Below are 18,247 nucleotides of genomic sequence, written 5' to 3'. Positions count from 1 at the left end.
AATCCATTAATGTTCTTTAAAGGGCTCGTATTATGCTATTTTCTGATCTCTGTTATAAAGGTGTTTCCTCAGTTGTTTCATTCACGCTCATTTTAAACACAAATCCTGCATATTTAGGCTGAGTTCTTCTCTTAAACAGAGAGAAACTCCTGGAATTGCCCATCTCTGAATTAAAGGTTAAATGTATCTGTTAACTAAACACAGTCAAACAGGATTCGATTGTGTGGCTTTGGATGATATTTCTTTCATCAACTGTAAAAAAGCCTTTGAACCACCAGGTACATTTTTACAGTGTCTTACCCATATAGTTATTTTTTTGTTTACTATGTTATGTTTTTGTTTTTTGCATAGCTGTGTTGTTCTTTGGTTGCCACTTCATGACATCACAAGGTTGAACAAAGCATTTTAAGCTTTGTACAGGCAGACAGACTAATAATAAAGGACTACACAAACATGTGTGAATGAAACAAAACACAACTCACAACTGGGTGTGTTTTTAATGAGGTGACAACTGACCTGTTTGTCTTCATGGAGATGTCATTGTTTTGTCAGAAGTGTTTCACAGTATGGTGTTATTATCTATTAGGTTATCTCCATGGAGACAGGCAGGTGACGCCGCAAGGACCAAGTTACAGGTCAGATCTGTGGAGCGGTAAAAAATTTGTGTTACAAGTTTGTCTTGTTTACACTTTACACAAAATGAATACTGAAAACTTATTATTAGTTTTTAAAGGGATAAAAACATATACAGATCAATACAGAAAATCCTGATACATTTTTACCACATTTCCCAGGTTTAAGCGCACACATGAGTGACACAGTAGTTTGTGGTTTGATCTGCCTCCATCTTTAAAGCAGAGGAACAGAGTTTTTTGAACAAAGGGTGGGCCCACGCAGCGAGCACCCACACTTGTGTCTCTTCTGTCTGCAGCACGCGGAGGGTTTGTGGGCGACGTTAGCTTTCTCGGTGCTGGGTGCTGGGTGGGCTGCCTGTTGCCATGCGGAGCCGGAGAGCGAGGATGTGCGAGCGTGAGCGGGTGTCAGCGCGCGTAGGCGACAGCTTGGCTCGCACTTTAGTAGTTTTACATCAGAACTCTGAGCGCATTCCATCTCTCTGTGTGTCTACTCATAACCTTCAATAACTCCTCACCTCTTCACCTCTCTCTCTTTTTCCCTTTCTTCCCTCTTTTGTCTTCTGTCTTCGCACCTGCTCCTCTCTTTCCTCACCTCTCTCCTCTATCTCTCCCTCTCTCCTCCCTTCTCTCCTCTTTAACTTCTATAACTCAGAAGTTATAGAGGAGAAGAGGATTGTTGTTGATACTAACAGATAAACTAACATTGAAACTACATTAATGGGACATCGTTTGAACTTTGCTGAATAGGTTTTGAATCGTGTTGATCTATATTTGGCTATTATAAGACAGAATGATAATATTAAAGGGCTAAAGGTTAAATAAAAGGTCCTATATAACGCAAAATTGATTCTTGTGAGCTTTTAGCCATGTTACAATGTTTCTTCATCCAGCTCATGCCTGGAGTTCTGTTTTGTTTCATTCACACATATTTGAATAAACCTTTGTCTGTCTACATTTCCAAAGTTCAAAATGCTCTGTTCCACCTTTTGTACAGTAGAGATTGGCAATTCCACAAAACACAAATTCAGTTATGTTTTTGATGAGGAAAAAACAACATAACATACAGTAGATGGGCCCTTTTTAGAACATAATATGGAAACTGCAATGATTTTGTGTTTTACAAAAAGTGTTATTTTAAATATCATTGTAGTATCAAACTTGGTATTGAGTATCAAGTCAGTTGAAACTGTGACAAGACTTTGCTCCCTTACTTTTCCCTCTTTTTCAGCATCATCAACTCCTCTCCCTTCTATCTGTCTTTCTCTCTCACTCTTTCCGTACTTCCTTCCTTTCTTTCTCTTTGCTGCTTTATTTCCATTGGTGGCGAACAAAACATAACAAACTAGGAACATGCTTGGGTGATTTACTGAAAACACGAGTGAAAAGAAGCAAAAACTACAACTATAACATACTAAACAATTGAATAATGAGTGTATCTTTGCATCCATCTCCCATCACCATCTCTTAAACTCTCTCTTTCTCCTCAGACCTCCACGCCTCCCCTCCCGTCTCGACCGCCTCCCCCGACGAGTGCAAGTCCCAGATTTTGTCAGCCGACCGGGAACGCCAGGCCCAGGCAGTTTCCATGGAGACCAGCAGCAGTTGTAAGAAGCGCAGCGCCAGCCCCCCTCCACCACCTCCTCCTCCTCTTCCGCCCCCCTCCTCCTCCACCCCCTCTCTCATGGAGCAAACGGAGCCCAAAGACTTGACTAGCTGCGGCGCGGTGGGGGGTCCCGAAGACGACAAGGACCGGATCGTGGTGGAGATCATGCAGATGTACAGCAGACAGCAAGAGAAGCTCAACGCTACACTGCACAAGCAACTGCAGCTGGAGATGGTGAGGGAGAGTCTAATGTAACACAACTGCACATACAAATGTGTACTATAGAATAATGTAAACTTAGACATGAACGTAAATCTGATGTTGATTCTACGACAAGATAAAAAAATTATCCTGAAACTGAGTATGGGAATGGAACAAAATTAAAATTACTCTATGATTGTACGAGCCTTGGACAGTTATCTTCAGTCATGAACTTCTCTACATAGTTGGTACAAAAACTAGCCAGGCTTGCGCCACCTAGTGCCTCCGCTCAATTTCATTTCTCTTCAGCGATTTGGTCAGGAATCGGAATACACTAGACAATTCAGAAAACCCGGCCAATCACCGAAGAGCCATATATTCTGTTTTGGCAACGATTCCTGAGATCAAGGAATTAAAGCCAGAACAAAGAGAATGTTTGGTGAATTTTATCAAGGGGAAAGACATTCTTGCTCTTCTTCCTACAGGATTTGGGAAAAGCTTATTATACCAGTTAGCCCCATTAGCAGCACTTTACATACGCCACGACAAAATAGCAGCAATTGGTTAAATAAAAAAGTACCCGCCTACCGTCGAGCGAACGGATTCTAACGCTGCGACGTCGGACGGTTTCCACGAAGTGAAAACGGCTGATGAATTAGGCTAGCAAAAAGCTTGTTGATTTCATGAAAATACTCATTACTGCTGCAGCTACTAATTCTACACAACTGCCCATACAAATGTGTATAATGACTAAAATGACAAAGTATGTTTCTGCTATCAAATTTTCAGCCAAGGCTTCTTTTACTGCTTTTACAAGTACTATGACAACTACTTCCAAGCCCAAACATTCCCCTTGTGAATCTTAGCTTTAGTGAATGCACTGATATTTTCACTGAATTACCCTATTAATACAAATCTTACCTTTGTGAAAATGACTATATTCCACCATGGGAACCTCTATGTTTATTCAAGTTACTACCTTCTATCAATGTAATAATTTCCCAGTAGTAAACTAACATTACAACTTAAGTAACATAAAAAATATAAAATTGTGTCCTATTTGGAGTTCTTTAACACCTCCTCCGTGTGTGTAGGAGTTTCATCATATTGTATTTAGTCCCCCATATCAGGCGTTGCTAATTGTAGTTTATCCTTGATGGCTTGTGTTCTTGCTTATATTTCATCATATTTATCCATCCCTAACTGTATCTGTGTTTGCAGGAGTTGGAGGCCCTGCGTGGAGGAGAGGCTGCTCGTCTCCGTGAGCTGAGCGCGGAGCAGAGGGAGCTGCGGTCGGAGCTGCAGGCGGTGCACAGTGAGCAGGCGAGGCAGCTGTCCCAGGCCAGACACGAGCAGCACGAGTTGGAGAGCAGACTGGAGCAGCTCAGGCAACAGGGCTGTGCGTGTGAGCCTGGAGCACAGAGGCAGCAAGAGGCACACTACACCGCACAGGTACGGGGACAAGCACTGGAGAGGATGTGGGTTCAAAATCAAAATCTGATGGGTACTAGCCTCACTGCTGGACTCAGTGAATACTGAATTGTTTTTAATACTTATATCAGAGCTAGAATAATACCATGTGATATTGTTAAAGAAACAACTGGTATTGTATGAGATGTATCAACACAGTACATTACAGTACAGAAAAAGGACAAAGAAAGAGAGACAAAACCCACACAACAACATTCAGACCAATGTACAAGATCATAATGCTCTCTAAGTTCTCCAAACTTAAATGTAATGTGCAATTTTCCTTAGTAATTACACTGAGTGAGTCTAAATTAAGAATAACCCTGGTCTACTTCAATGCAGACACAGAAAAGATATGACCAAACAATGATAAAGCCAATACAAAAGCGACAAAAAGATTTGATTCAGAGTCAAAACAAAATCGTACTCCAAAACCTGCTACCACCAGCTCTAAACCAGGACCACAGCTTGAGAATGTTTGGTGTAGCCTACTTTGATGTTGTGTTATTTTGGCTTGAGAGCTGGACTACTGAGCTCCCCCACAGAGTGTAATTAGCCTCCTCCTAACACATCCTTCTTGGCATTAAACATCATACAAGCCATGTGCCGCCAATATAGAGCAGACATATGTTCCCACTACTTTTACAAGTACCACTTATTTAACATGAATGCAAATCTATATAAGGTGCAGTGCTTTTCATGGGTTTCAGAAAGATGATAGCGAAGGACTGTTGCCATAGTAAAATAGTATAAAAAATATGATGCCTTTTCCAAAGTGGCATTGGCAACAGGATGCTGCAACCCACGATTAGCTATTAAACTGCAATTTTTCAATATTCGACAGGACGGCAACTTGCAATTGTGTCTACATTAGTTACATTTTTGTTTGCCTAATCTTGTTTTGACTTGGAGCACCAAATCTTACAATCTTATGACGGTTTATCTTTGGAAGTAGGCAGTGAAGTTTTGTTTTGTTCTGATTATCTATTCCGATTAAGATTATTTGTCAAATCTAATCACAGTTGTAAGTACAGATTGGTTAAACATGTGTACTGTTTTGTGTAGTACAGAGAGAGTTGGCCGAGTTTTAGTCTTAGACCAAATTGTGTGTTTCTTAGATTATGATGATTTATTAGTATAAGGGACAACAGCAAAAAGTAAGAAAGTTAGCTGAAGATTTGGTATTTTGTGTTATTTATATGTAAAAGGCAAACTCATTATTCACAAGTTTAAATTTTATGAATATATAGTTTCCTAGTACTTGTGACTTGTGTAGTTTGAGTCAGATACATCGAGATACATAATAGTTTTAAGAGCTTTTGCTTGTAAAACATGGCCAAGACAAGAAAAGACAAGAAATCATTCATCATTAAGCCATAATTAAGCACATATTATTCCTTACTGTTGGTGATCTATTAACATGTGCTCCCTAAGCATTCCTATGACAACACAAGTACAAACAGAGACCTAGTCCAAGGCTTTTACCATTTACCGCTGTGCTTGACATGTCAGACATTACCCTTAGACTTGTTGTATTGACCTTCTGTCTTCTCCCTCCCTCTTTCCTCTTTCTCTCTCTCTCTCCAGTTATCCGAGTTGCGTCAGCGTCTGGAGCGTGCAGAGGCAGACAGACAGGAGTTGCAGGATGAGTTGCGCAGAGAGAGAGAAGCCCGCGAGAAACTGGAGCGCACAATCAGCCAACTCAAGCAACAGATGACCCAAAGCTCCAACCCGGCTCTGGGGGGCAGCCCTTCCCCTCCGCTCACCCCCTCCACGGGACCTCCTAACTCCCTGTCCCCCACCACCTCGTCCTCCTCCCTATCAGAGCACCACAAGTAATCCCCCCCACCTTTCCAAAAAACTGACCCAAACACATACAGAAAAGCCCAAGTTTATTCATACTCTGGTTTTTACAGCTAAAAAAAATATTATTTAATTTTTTATATTTTTTTATTTTTAATTTTTTTTAGAAATACACAAAAAAGTTATATTTTATTACATTCTACAAGAGTACAGAGACATTTAACTTCACATAATTATGCCACAAGATGATACCAAAACAACGTGACATATAAAAATATATAAGAAACCAGAATCCATATTTAACGTGCATTTAACGTGCAACTTAAATGACAAGAAATACCATGAAAAAGATAAATCTATGCAAAATGGTACATGAAATCCACTTGGAAATGTGTGAAAATCTTACAGTTTGTATCAAAAACACATCTAAAATGGACCATAAGGGCTTCAGACAAAACATGGACAATTTACAACTCTTTCTAATCTTGAAGATTTGTATTTTTCATTTGTTTCTTGCCTCTTTGCTGGCAGAATGGATGCATCAACTGTTTGAGCAGAGTGTGAATAATTTTGGGCTTAACTGTACCACCCCACAAGAGGCCCCCTGTCACCAGTTTCCCGCCAAAACAGTCTGCCCCCAACCTCCTCGCCTCCTTTTTATTTCAATGTAGGACTGACTATTCTTTTGTTATTTAACCACACTTAAAAATTGTGTTTTTTATTATTATTACCCATCATTTGCTCCTATTACTATAACAGTATTTAAATATTTTTGGGCATGTATGTTTTTTTCTTTTTTTTTTGCTTTTATTTATAGTTTTTATCTGAACTGACTGCTGCTGCTGCTGCTTTGAAGACAGGAATCTGGTCCGAAATCGTGACCAATTCTACCCTTATCATACAACCCCCCCAACTATCACCTTTCTATTCACTTTTTGGAGCTTACGAACTTTTGGACATTTTAAGCTCACAAGACTTTTGCCGAATTCAAGTTCTGCTACTACCTGGCACAGCAAATGGTGGATTAAATATATATATCTATGGACATTCTGAAGATGCCAACTGTGTGCCCCATTTGTGGAATCTCAAAACACCAGCTACTAAAAACACAGAGAGAAATAGTAGAAAATCTATTATAGAGGACATAATAGACCTTAACTGTATAAATAACTTTTGCAATTGTCATAAGACCTCATGAATATATGCCAATAGTGACGATGAACTTGAAGTGTGTTGAGTTTTTCCCCATGGTAGCTATTGCAAAACTGTCTGGTCAGAGTTAGCTTCGGTCTCCTCCTCTCTCTTGGTTCAATTGACAACATCTGTAATTGACAAAAGAATCACACACAATCAATATACTACAGCTGTCATTTATGGTTGCACAATATATTTTGGTAACTACTAACTACTATATATTCATGGGTTTCAGCTCCCTGTTTAACTACACTTGACATTTTGATCTCTTTTTGCCATTCAACAAGATTGCATAATGTGTTTGAATTGTTAATTGCCATGACGACAGTGCGATTTTATTTCTGAAATTCAAAAACGCTGTGAAGATGCCATGATGAAATTAGCACTAAGATGTGATCCCAGTCCAAAAAAGTGTATTTATTTCAAATTTTGTACATTTTCTCTCATCGTTTAGGCTTTTGCAGCCACAAAAACTTAAACATTATTGCAATAAAAGTAATTCTATCTAACATTAATATTTAAATAATAATTAGTAAGTGTTTTTCTATCTTAATGCAGCCCTATATATCAACAAACCATTGCACATATATTCTTATCTTTATCTACTGCAAGTCTACTTAGTTTACAGGAGTTATTTTTTCACTTTTGGTCTAGACAGAAAGCCCTGTGCTCTCATTAGGTCCCGTCGGTGTAAGGAAGCCTTAAACTTGGCCTGCACAGTCGCCCCTTTAAAGGAATGTGTCTGGACTTTGGGGGGAGGGTCTCGGCTGGGGTCACTTTTCCAAGAAGACGAAGAGCCATAGTACATAGTTACATGACTGCACATTGCACTATTATTGACGGGACAAAACAGGGGCATCAAAACTAGTTAGCGGGTTTACAAGTCAATACGTTTTTTTCTTAGCTTTATTGATGCCTTTCTGTACAGTAAATGGTAAAAGTGGATAACGAATCAGAAGGGAAAACGCATTAGGTAGACTAGACCAGGACTAAATGGGGCTAGACTAAACCAGGACTCGGTCTGGAGTAAATCAGTCCTAAATTAGGTCTATCTATAAGTTTCAGAATGACAAAAAATGAGGACTGTTGCCATAGCGATTAATAGTTTAAGACAAAATATGATGATGTTTTGAATGGGGGAAAAAGTCTTCAAAATGTCACTGGAAGCTGAGGCCCGTGAATAACAAGGCAACTTAGCTAAGTCAGAAGTATATCAGGATAAAGTAAGCACTAAACCAGGACAAAACTGGTGCTAAACAAGATCTAACCCAAATCTAAACTAGATCAGGACCAACTAGGACCTCATTTCGCTGTTATATTCTCAAAGGATCAGGGTTAATCAGGTACAGAAATACAACACTGCAGCCACAAATCCTCGCAAAAAAACTTTAGACCCACTTTTTGACACTTTCTAGGTTTTTCCGTATCACCTTACACCATTGTCCCGCCTTATTTGTCTTTTGAGGAAAGTAGGTTGCGACTCAATGCGGTTACAGTTATCCTGGCCTCATCGCTATCTTACATGCTGCTTAATCTGCATGAACGAACAAACAGCGAGGGACGGCCAGAGGAGGAAGAGGATTTGAGGGGTGCGTTTGGGGGGCTGGGTGGGTGGCCCGGACGCGAGGGGTACCACGGAGAGGCCATTTTTTTCCCCCCGCTTTGTCCCGGGCTGTCAGAATGGGGGCACACTGTTGTTGTTATTGTAAGGCTATGAGGCGATGGCATGCACTGTACGGGAGAGCCAGTACAAAGGGAGGAAAACATAGGATCAGGCTGGGACTAGTTGTTCGCTGTTGGTGTCATCTTGTAGCCTAAATGCTTTTGAATTTTGATGCCATCTGTGAATGATTGACGATATTTTATATGTTTTGGTTTAACAATGTAATAACCCAAATACTGTATGAAACTGTATGTGTTTGGGTATATATATTCAAACTTGAAATAAGCATATCAGTTCTACTCAGCCAGTAAGAATACCAAATTGAAGGAAGTTCTTCATGTTATTAGTGAACAATCAATCAGTTTATTTTATGTTATTGTGTTCTTTTTTTAGACCAAGAGTTTGTTTTCATTCCTGACGGTTTCGACTGCTACCTGCAGTCTTCCTCAGTGTGGTCACGTGATGTTGCTTTGACGTGTCTGGTCAGCTGATTTATACAGGTTTTGGCGCTGTCTTTCTACCGGTGGAGGCAGGACGACAGCGCTATCTGCAGTTCGACTTCCTCAGGACAGTGAGAGTAAAACTCAGGTGTGTGAGAGTGAAAAAGCCCCCTCATCCTGGTTTATCGTTCTGTGGGCACAATTCCATAATTCGATTGCCTCTTTAATCCAGCGACGGTGTTTGTTTTCCTCTGTCCCAAAGATGTTTGCTCCGTCCCAGTCCAGAATGTGGTTCTGTCTTTCACAGTAGTCAGAAGTGGACAATTTGAGTTGTTCCTGTTCTGCATTGTGTTTTGTTGCTCATGGTTCGCCTTCACTGTTTCCTCGCATTCTCTTCTGTGTTCCTTGTTTCGTATACTGAACGTGACTATAAACCGGGATGAGGGGGCTTTTTTACTCACAAACTAAGGGATACTGTCCTGAGGAGGTCGGAGTGCAGATGGCGCTGTCATCCTCCCTCTACCAGTAGAAAGACAGCACCAACACCTGTATAAATCAGCTGGCTGGACACGTCATAGTAACATCACGTGACCACTCTGAGGAAGACCACTAGTGGGCAGTCGAAACTGTCAGGTATTAAAAACAAACTCTTGGTCTGAAAAAACAACCTAATAACATAATATCAGAAGACCGAATGAACCTCATTGGACCAATCAATCAATTTATTATCTATTCCAAATGGCAGGAATGAAACAATGATTGATCAATACAAAGTAAAAGAACTATTCCCTATCCTTGAAGTTATTTCCATTCTAATCTTGTGGTTTCAAAGTGAGGAAAAAGATAAAATTAGGTTAGCAGATCTAAGTATAATATCTTCTGAATGGTACTCAAAATGGTGCCTATAATGGGAATATTTTCTATTGTACCATATACTGTGCAACCCTAAAATCAATCCCTCTTTGCTAATTGCTGATCCGTGTTGTTCCGCCAAATGAAGAGAGAGGAGAGGGCTTTTAACCGCGCCAGTTGCCAGACAAAGAAGCGCTTTCTTTCTATTGCCACTAAGGAGATCCCTGATTTCAAATGTGTGTAAATAATTGTTTTCAAAAGAGAGAGATAGACAGGGACAGGGCCTTAGCTTAAAGTTTTTTATGCATCTGCTCTAAGAAAATGCAACTGAAAAGACATTCCACTGTGCTCCATCCTACAACACTGATGCATTACTTCTACTTCCCTTTACCATTTTAGGAAGACCAGGCTAAGGAGGAAAGCTAGTGGACTCGAAAACTACCACAAATGTACGCTCTATGGTTGAAAAGTTATGAAAGAAAAATATTTAACGTATAAACTAAAGATTTATATTCACTTTGTAAATACAGTAGTCATTATTAATATATTAACTGTTAATCTTAAAAAGGTTAATTAATTTGGACCAGGTTAAGGCTTCAAACTATGAGGCTGTTTTGTTTTGTTTCTACTTGCAGAAATGACTTGCGTGAATGAACCGGGGAGTGACAGAAAAAGCATGGTTTAAGACACAGGACGAAATACAAAAATAGGAAGATATATTATATTGCTTTGTTACACACTTCCCCCATTTTAAACTTATCATTTCATGGTGGACTGATTCATGTGTAATGTAAGCTTTTGTTAAGACATTTGTTTAAGAAAATGCATTTGGGAAAGAAGAGAGAAAATATTTAACGAAAAAACGTTTTTGCATGTTTTGCTAATCCCCCATTTTTGTCTCACGAGGGCCACTCTCTTTGCAGATCTCTTGTAAAATAAATAATGTCCCACTTAACGCACAAGCGAAATGGCGAAAGTGCATGAGTCAGCATTGATGTGTAAGTTTTCATTCTGATGGATTTTGATGTAGCCTATAAGATTGAAGAATATTTGTCTTATACATTTTGACAGACTCAAAGCAGCTATTCAAAGGGAAAGACTATTACTATTACTGTAGCTGCAGTCTTGTGTTTTCTGAATCTCACTATATGCACTCAAAAGATAATCAGTATTAACTTAATTACCTCTATCCATAATGTAATATTTGGCATGCAGCGTTATTTGCATCTCGTACACTAGAGGGCACTGTTCAAGCTTTACCATATTGGACAGTAAAGGCTTTGGTTTTTAACTCGTGGATGATAATACATGATCACATTGAGTTTTATAATTTTATATATTTACAACTCCATTTTAACCTAATCAAACTGCGTAATAAATCAAAACATTGTAATTTTGCAGATTTTTTCTTCCAACTTTTGTGCTCAATTCCACCAGTTGTAAACCAATGCTTGTAATGCGATATCCCTTTGCATTTGGGGAATACCTAGCCATTGCTTCCTTAATCAAATTTAAGGTGGACTTTTTTAAGGGTGCTATACGCTGTTGTCAAATCCTGAAGCAATCTTAATAAGCCAATGTGGTAGAGGTCAAAATAAGTAATCAATGCTTCCTTACTAATATTAGGTACATCATTTTTAATACATTTAGATAAAGAGGAAATCTCCATTGACTCCCCTTATGCTGTTAAATAAGACATTTTGCAGGGTCCTTATGTGACTATTTGCATAGTACGTTGCCAATACTTCGAATTATACGAGACTTTTGTTCTTGCATGAAATCGAGACACTGTTCTCCTACCTCATGTTGTGATATGGAAAAGATGTTTTTTAAAAAGCAGAATACACTGCGTCTCTAAGTGTTTCTCATCAGTCATATTTACCAGTAAAAATGACAAACTTGTAAATGCTTTTAGCTAATACCTCAGTTGTAAAACTAGTGTTTGTTTGTTCGTTTTTATGTTATTCTTCTCGCCTCCCCTCTCCCCGATTTCAGATCTTGTAAATAAAAAACCCTGTATAGAGACAATGAACTTGGATCAAATTCAAGTAAACTTCTGTAGTGTCAAAATTACTTGTGTGTGGCTCGTCATTTTCTTCATTTCAATTGCAAGACTCTTAAAATTTGAATAGGTTTAAAGGCTTAAGATATAAAAATAACATTAAACTTAAATAGGTGAGTTGAGCTATGGTAAACTAAAAAAGGAAAGGACTACAACGACTAATATTATTATTGTAAGATATATTGTGTTATGGCATCACAAGCTGGAACAGAGCATTTTGAGCTTTAGAGATGTACACAGACTAATAAAGCAGGATTATTCAAATGTTTAAATGAAACAAAACACAACTCTGGGTATGTTTTTGATGAGGTAACAGTGTAACATGGCTTAAAACTGAAAAGCTTTTGTGTAATATGGGACCTTTAAATATGATGCTATAATTAAGTGATTAGCAAAGTACATGTTTGCATCTGTGATAGAAGAATGTTCAGAATCTGAACTTAAGTGAAACTATCCTCACCCTCACTAGTCATTTGGAAAATTTCAGCCCTGTATTTGCCCATCTACTTAACAAAAGGTAAAAGGTAAACATTTTAAAACTGACTTTGAGGTGACTATCCACAATGAGAAAATTCAAACAGTCAGTGAAGTTAAACACCTTGGCCTCATTCTGGATGAAAATCTAAAATTTATCTGTCCCACAAAATACTTAAAAGATTAAAACTAGTCTCAAATGCTTTCCTTTCATGCGTAAAGATCAAACACTCCACACTTCCAAACTATTCATGAACACAATGATCTGCTCTCATTTATCTTATTGTATCACCTTATGGTTGCAGGCTTCCTCAATCATACTGAAACTGCTCTGTTCATTTTACAAACTGACCCTTAAGGTCCTTGACAAAAAGCCCGGACACTGGCACCAGAAATATAACCTTTTTAACTTTGAAAATGTTACCAATTTTAATAATCTTAAATTCCTTTGTAAGTGTCTTAACTGTGATACACCACTGTATTCAGAATTTGCCAGGACCGTAAAATGTAGACACAGAGCAAACACAAGAGGAGTTACTAGTGGTAAATGCGTTGTTCCTATGTTCAGGTCGACTCTTGGTCAGTCTCTTTCTCTGCTAAAGGGGCCAGACTGTTGAACTGTTTACCAGATGATTTAAAATAGGAAACCAATAATAACAAATTTAAAGTAAAATTATTGTATGTTTCCAATCAAAAATGCACTCATTGGAAATGTACTGTATTTATTTTATCTCTATGTAAATTATGTGTCTTGTATTGTCTGTTTTTATGCAGTTTACATTTTTTTATATGGACAAGTGTTGAAAACTAATGCTTGTGCTAAAACGCTCAAAGCAACACATCTGGCTTGCCTGATGCGATTGTGATGTCCTTAATAAACATAAAAATCTCAAATAACTTGAAAAATACCACTACAAGGCTCAAATGCTTAAAGCTCATAAGAGTCAATTTTCTGTAATACAGGATGTTTAAAATAATCTGTTTTAACCAGTTGTCTCAAAAAATAGTGCTGGATCTTTCATCAAAATGGTTACAATACTTTGCTGTCTGGAGGGAAAAAACTACCACTAAAAAATTCATTATAGTGGCCATGTTGAATTGTGGTTGGAGTATTTATCTTTATATCTTTATATGATAAGGTTGAAGGAAAAAGTACAGGCTTGTACAGTCATCTAACCAAGATCAAACCAGGTCATAGCTGTTTCACTTTGCATAATCAGAAAAAAGTTATGTTTTCTGGACTGAAACTTTATTGGTACAAAACAAAAGCTTAAAATGTTATTAACAATGGTATGACTTTATATAACCTTAATAATCCTCAATAAACCACAAACAAAGAAATTATGATTAACAAATAGTTAATTAAGAATGATTCAGACTTAGTAACTAAATAGTCATTCATTCATTAATAGTGTAGTTATTAGAAAATTGTAGTTTATTCTATTCAGTATTACATTTTTCTGAAAAATAGAAAACAACAATTATTAAATTATTAAAACTGTAACATTATAACAAATATATTAAATGAAATGGTTGTGGACAAAGTACCAAAATGCAACCAAAAAGCTACAGTATGTAAGAACATTTTTAGATGACCAGGACAAAGCTAATATAACTGTGGCAAATGTGCCCTCCCGCAACTTTCTACATGCAACAGGCAGTTCAATGCATTTGGACTCTATAAAAGTCTGCACGTCTTCCTGTTTTTTTTAGTGTTTTTGCCAGACTCATGACTACTAATACCTGTAATGAAGGGGCCTTTCCCCATGAAACAAAACAGGAACAGGAACAAAGTTTTAATGTTTTCTCAGTGCAAAAATTAGCTTAGTTGAAATATTTTAAGGCATTGTAGAAATATTAGGAATGGAAAAGTTTTAATTCAACAAAAAACTGCCTTAAATGGTTCTTGAGCTGTTCTATCTATAGTATATGCCGTCACAATAATCACTGTATCAACTTAGTTTTCAATAAATGACTGAAATTAAATGTTGACCAATAACTTTCCTGGAGGGTCACCTTATAATTCTTATTGCTGTGATGTTCCACAGTATGGCATTATATATATTTTTACCCCCTTTTAAATGCCATACTGTGAAATATTCCAGGGTCAGCATGAATCTTTAAAATTTACCTGTACTAGTGGGGAATTTGTTTTATTGCCTGTTAACATTTGAGCAAAAGTACATCAAGTAATAACTAAATGTCTATTATTGCACCTCATGTTTTTCTACAGTGTGGTTCATTTAGAAAAGGTATTATCAAGGCAGGATAGTAAAACCATTTAAGGGGCTATATTTCGCTGTTTTCTTATCAAACCCTGCATTTTTATAGTATATTTTTGATTTTCAACATTCTAGCATGGCTTAAAGCTTACATTTTGTGTAATATAGGACCTTTAAACATCAATATACATTAAGAAATATAGTATTATTGACCTTCTATATATTTGTATATCCCTTATAGCTACGTATCACAGTTGAAAACTAAAATGCAGGAGTACTTCCTTTATTTAAACATATGTAAACATCTGACAAGTAAACATTTGCTTGCCAAATGTTTTTTCTTTCTAGTTTGGTTATGCTATGTCTGTTCTGGATCTGAACCTTCTCTTCCACTTGCAGAAGCTATCAGGAGGAACTGCTGCCAAGCCCTGCGCTAACTCAGAGCTTGGATAAACTATACATAACGCCAGTGCTATTAAAAGACTGTTTATGAAGCAAAACCAGGCGCAATTCAGACCCAGGTACGATGGCATCTCCACTAGCAAAACTACATGGAGGACTAAGAATATTAGGAAAAGTGACCACGTGCCCAAAAATATCCACACAACTTTGGAAATAAAGCTCAACCTTGTCAGAATCTGGGGTTTAATAGTTATGAGAGAGTTTAGATTTTTACTATGTTGTATGCCATGTTTAAGTGAATGCCACACTATGAAGCAAATAAGTAAATAAAATACAAAAGTTGCAACTTCAGATATGACAGATGAACTTGATACCCAACAATTATTAGTTTGAAAAGGGGCTGCATCTTCCAAAAAAGGGTAGATGTTTGAAACCTTGAAAACATATAACGTAGAGCAAAGCCAAACTATTAGTGTTAAAAATAAATGAAATATCCACGTTGGCGTCCACATGACGTTTTGCGATCTTCTCAAAACTACATAGAGATTTTCTAATAATGTCAAAACAAGGATGAAAAAATGCTGAGCGCTGTAGATGTATCCAAGGACTTGAACCAGCAAGCACACGTGGTACTGGGTCAGTCTCCAGCTCAGGACACTGAAGTCTTGAAGTAGGTGTATGACAGTTACAAAAAGAGTTAAAATGGTGTCTACAACAGACACGGAGAGGCTAAAAATGCAAAGAAAACTCCTCAAGATGTGATTCTTTTGGAAGAAGACCAGAGCCCAATTCAGGACGCATTTCCCCCCCAGTCCAAAGAGCACGGAGGGGATGGGAATACTCATGTCCATTTGGGACCTACCCGAGGATGACCGGCATGCTGGAGAATCTGGGAAATCAATGAAACAACATTTAACTTTTCTGTAACAACACAGTTATAATATATAAAAATATTTTGTAATCATGATGATGTTATAATGTGGTTTCTTCAACAAAAACATACCTGGAGCTTTGTTTCATTCACACATGCTGAACACACAAACCAGCATATTTAGGCTTTTCTCAAACAGAAACACTCTGTTCCACCTTTTGATGTCATGTGGTAATACAGAAAGTGCTCCACTGGTAAAAGGTGGCTGTTAACTTGAAAACTATGGATTTATAACATCACTAGGTGGAAAAGAGCAGCTTTGGAGATATACCAGGATTACTCAAACATGCATGAATGAAACAAAACACAGTTTGGGTTTTTTGAGTATTTAACAGCATTCTAACATGGCTTAAAGAGCCAATTTTATGGGATTAATTGTTTTTTGAAAAGAAATATCCAAATTTATGATTCACAAATGTTGAACCTAACTCCACAAACTTGACATTATTTTAAAATTTTTTAAGTGACTTTGGAAAAATATCTACAAACACCTAAATACTTACTTACTTAATTATTAGGCCTGCCCACATTAAAGTATGTGGGCAGGCCTAATAATTACAGTGATATTAATCATACTCAAACCTGTTTTAGACTTGTTTAGACTTGTTTTAGACCTGTTATATTCCTGGTTTACTTGGTTTAGTTTAATAGTGTTTGGAGCCCTGTTCAGTCTAACATTTCCATATGGGTGATTCGGTAATTAGGGGTTGATGCTCTGCTGTCTTTGAGTATTTTTCAAATGTGTTTGTTGAAATCTATAATCTATTGACATCTATAATCTGCACAGCGTTTTGTTAGTACTGAAATACAAAAAGGTACATAAAGAAATCCATTAACACATTTACTATTTATTGTAAACATTTGGATCTAAATTAATTGTCATAGATAACTATTTAAATTCTTCTGTCAAATTACATGACATGATGATGAATAAAAGATTTCTTTTTTAAAATGTAAATTGTATTTTGCCAGTAGTTTCATTAAAATCAGACATTACATTTTCGCTGCTAATTCAGACACTATTCAAACTGTTATCAAGTACATGTCAATAAGGTATTTCCACCAAGTATACGAACTACAAGTCATCTTCAGAAGTGTCCCAGGCAGTTATACGCTTCAGTAAATACATCTCCTACTCTATTGTAAAAACCCTACTTTCTAACGTATAAAAGAAGACCAAATTAACGTTTTTCGATTGGTTTAAGTCAGAATATCCAAGTAGGGTATTATTTTTAGCTACCCTCTCCCTGCTTAACTCATTTTCAAATGAATCTATCTTACCTGTGCGTGAACAACATTAAAGAGGTGATGTTTTGGTTGATCTTGCGGTGAAATAAGCAGTGTGGTTTATATCCTCCAACTGACTTTGTTTAAAGGCGTGGTTTACACAAAGGAAGTGAAGCCCAGACCTGAACAATGAAATTTGTCAATCATTTACATGCAAATCAAACCTTAAAGCCCTCAAACAAATGGACATGTCAAGAGTGGCTGTGACATATAGACTACACAACCAGTACACTTCTTACTTATATTTCTTTAAGAGCATATGCAGTTAGTGATCAAAACTCAAGATTATGTAAATTTTATGATTACGGGTCCATGCTATTGATTTCCCCAAAATGTCTCACAGTATGGCCTTTAACATCTATTACCAAAAGACACAAGCAGGTGACACCACCAGTTAAGTCCACAGTCTGAGAAGAAGTGATAGATAAAGATGCCTTTTTCAGGGTATGTTTAGCAATTAACACACCTTAAATAAAATTTATGAAACATTCCCACGTTCTGGGAAACATTCCAGGCAAAGGAATAACATAGACTAGCAGGTGGCGGACTCTTCACCAAAAAGTAGGCTACCGTTAAAATAATATATATTTTTTTGGCTAATTGTTTAAAAAGGTGGATAAGTAAAAATATTACTGAAGTAGAAGTTTTGCCATAAGCTACGTAAAATGAATATGACTAATTAATACAGTATTACCATCTTAAGAAGAAAAAGTATAGTGATCCAAATGATTAGTAAATTCTGAGAAGAGCTGGAAAGAGGAGTTTAAGACTGAACACCAGCTTGTTCACTGGAGAAAAATCCCTAATAACTTTGCATACCATAGCCTACTTACCACGGCACAGAATAGGCCTAAAACTGGACAATCTCTCATAAGGTGACACTGCAAAATGAAAGTGTAACTTACCTCTGTCTTATTTCTTGTTTAGTCAACGGAAACGTCCTCACTTCAGTTTGTGGGTTATTACCATTCCAAACCATTCCAAACATGATCACAGTTCGACCTGAGG

General features: G+C 37.4%; 2 protein-coding genes across 2 annotated transcripts in view; one reads left to right on the top strand and one right to left on the bottom strand.

Annotated features, from left to right (window-relative positions):
• Positions 1-11,934, top strand: part of skila (SKI-like proto-oncogene a) — a 57,012-nt gene extending 45,078 nt beyond the window's left edge. The window contains exons 6-8 of the mRNA XM_055151498.1: positions 2,123-2,472; positions 3,661-3,891; positions 5,497-11,934. Of these exons, the coding sequence (XP_055007473.1) occupies positions 2,123-2,472; positions 3,661-3,891; positions 5,497-5,748 (833 nt within the window). The 3' untranslated portion in view covers positions 5,749-11,934. The remainder of the gene's footprint in view (positions 1-2,122; positions 2,473-3,660; positions 3,892-5,496) is intronic.
• Positions 11,935-14,972: 3,038 nt separating this feature from the next.
• On the bottom strand, positions 14,973-18,235 carry gpr160 (G protein-coupled receptor 160). Its single transcript, XM_020929137.2, has 3 exons — positions 18,145-18,235; positions 17,234-17,361; positions 14,973-15,910 (listed from the first exon to the last, which is right to left on the bottom strand). The coding sequence occupies exon 3, from the start codon at positions 15,870-15,872 to the stop codon at positions 14,973-14,975; it is 900 nt and encodes a 299-aa protein (XP_020784796.1). The 5' UTR covers positions 15,873-15,910; positions 17,234-17,361; positions 18,145-18,235.
• Positions 18,236-18,247: the final 12 nt, after the last annotated feature.

This window comes from Boleophthalmus pectinirostris, unplaced genomic scaffold (genome assembly GCF_026225935.1).
Source record: "Boleophthalmus pectinirostris isolate CB_2022bp ecotype Guang Dong unplaced genomic scaffold, ASM2622593v1 HiC_scaffold_16, whole genome shotgun sequence".
Taxonomy (NCBI): domain Eukaryota; kingdom Metazoa; phylum Chordata; class Actinopteri; order Gobiiformes; family Gobiidae; genus Boleophthalmus; species Boleophthalmus pectinirostris.
This window is presented reverse-complemented; position numbering and strand designations above follow the sequence as displayed.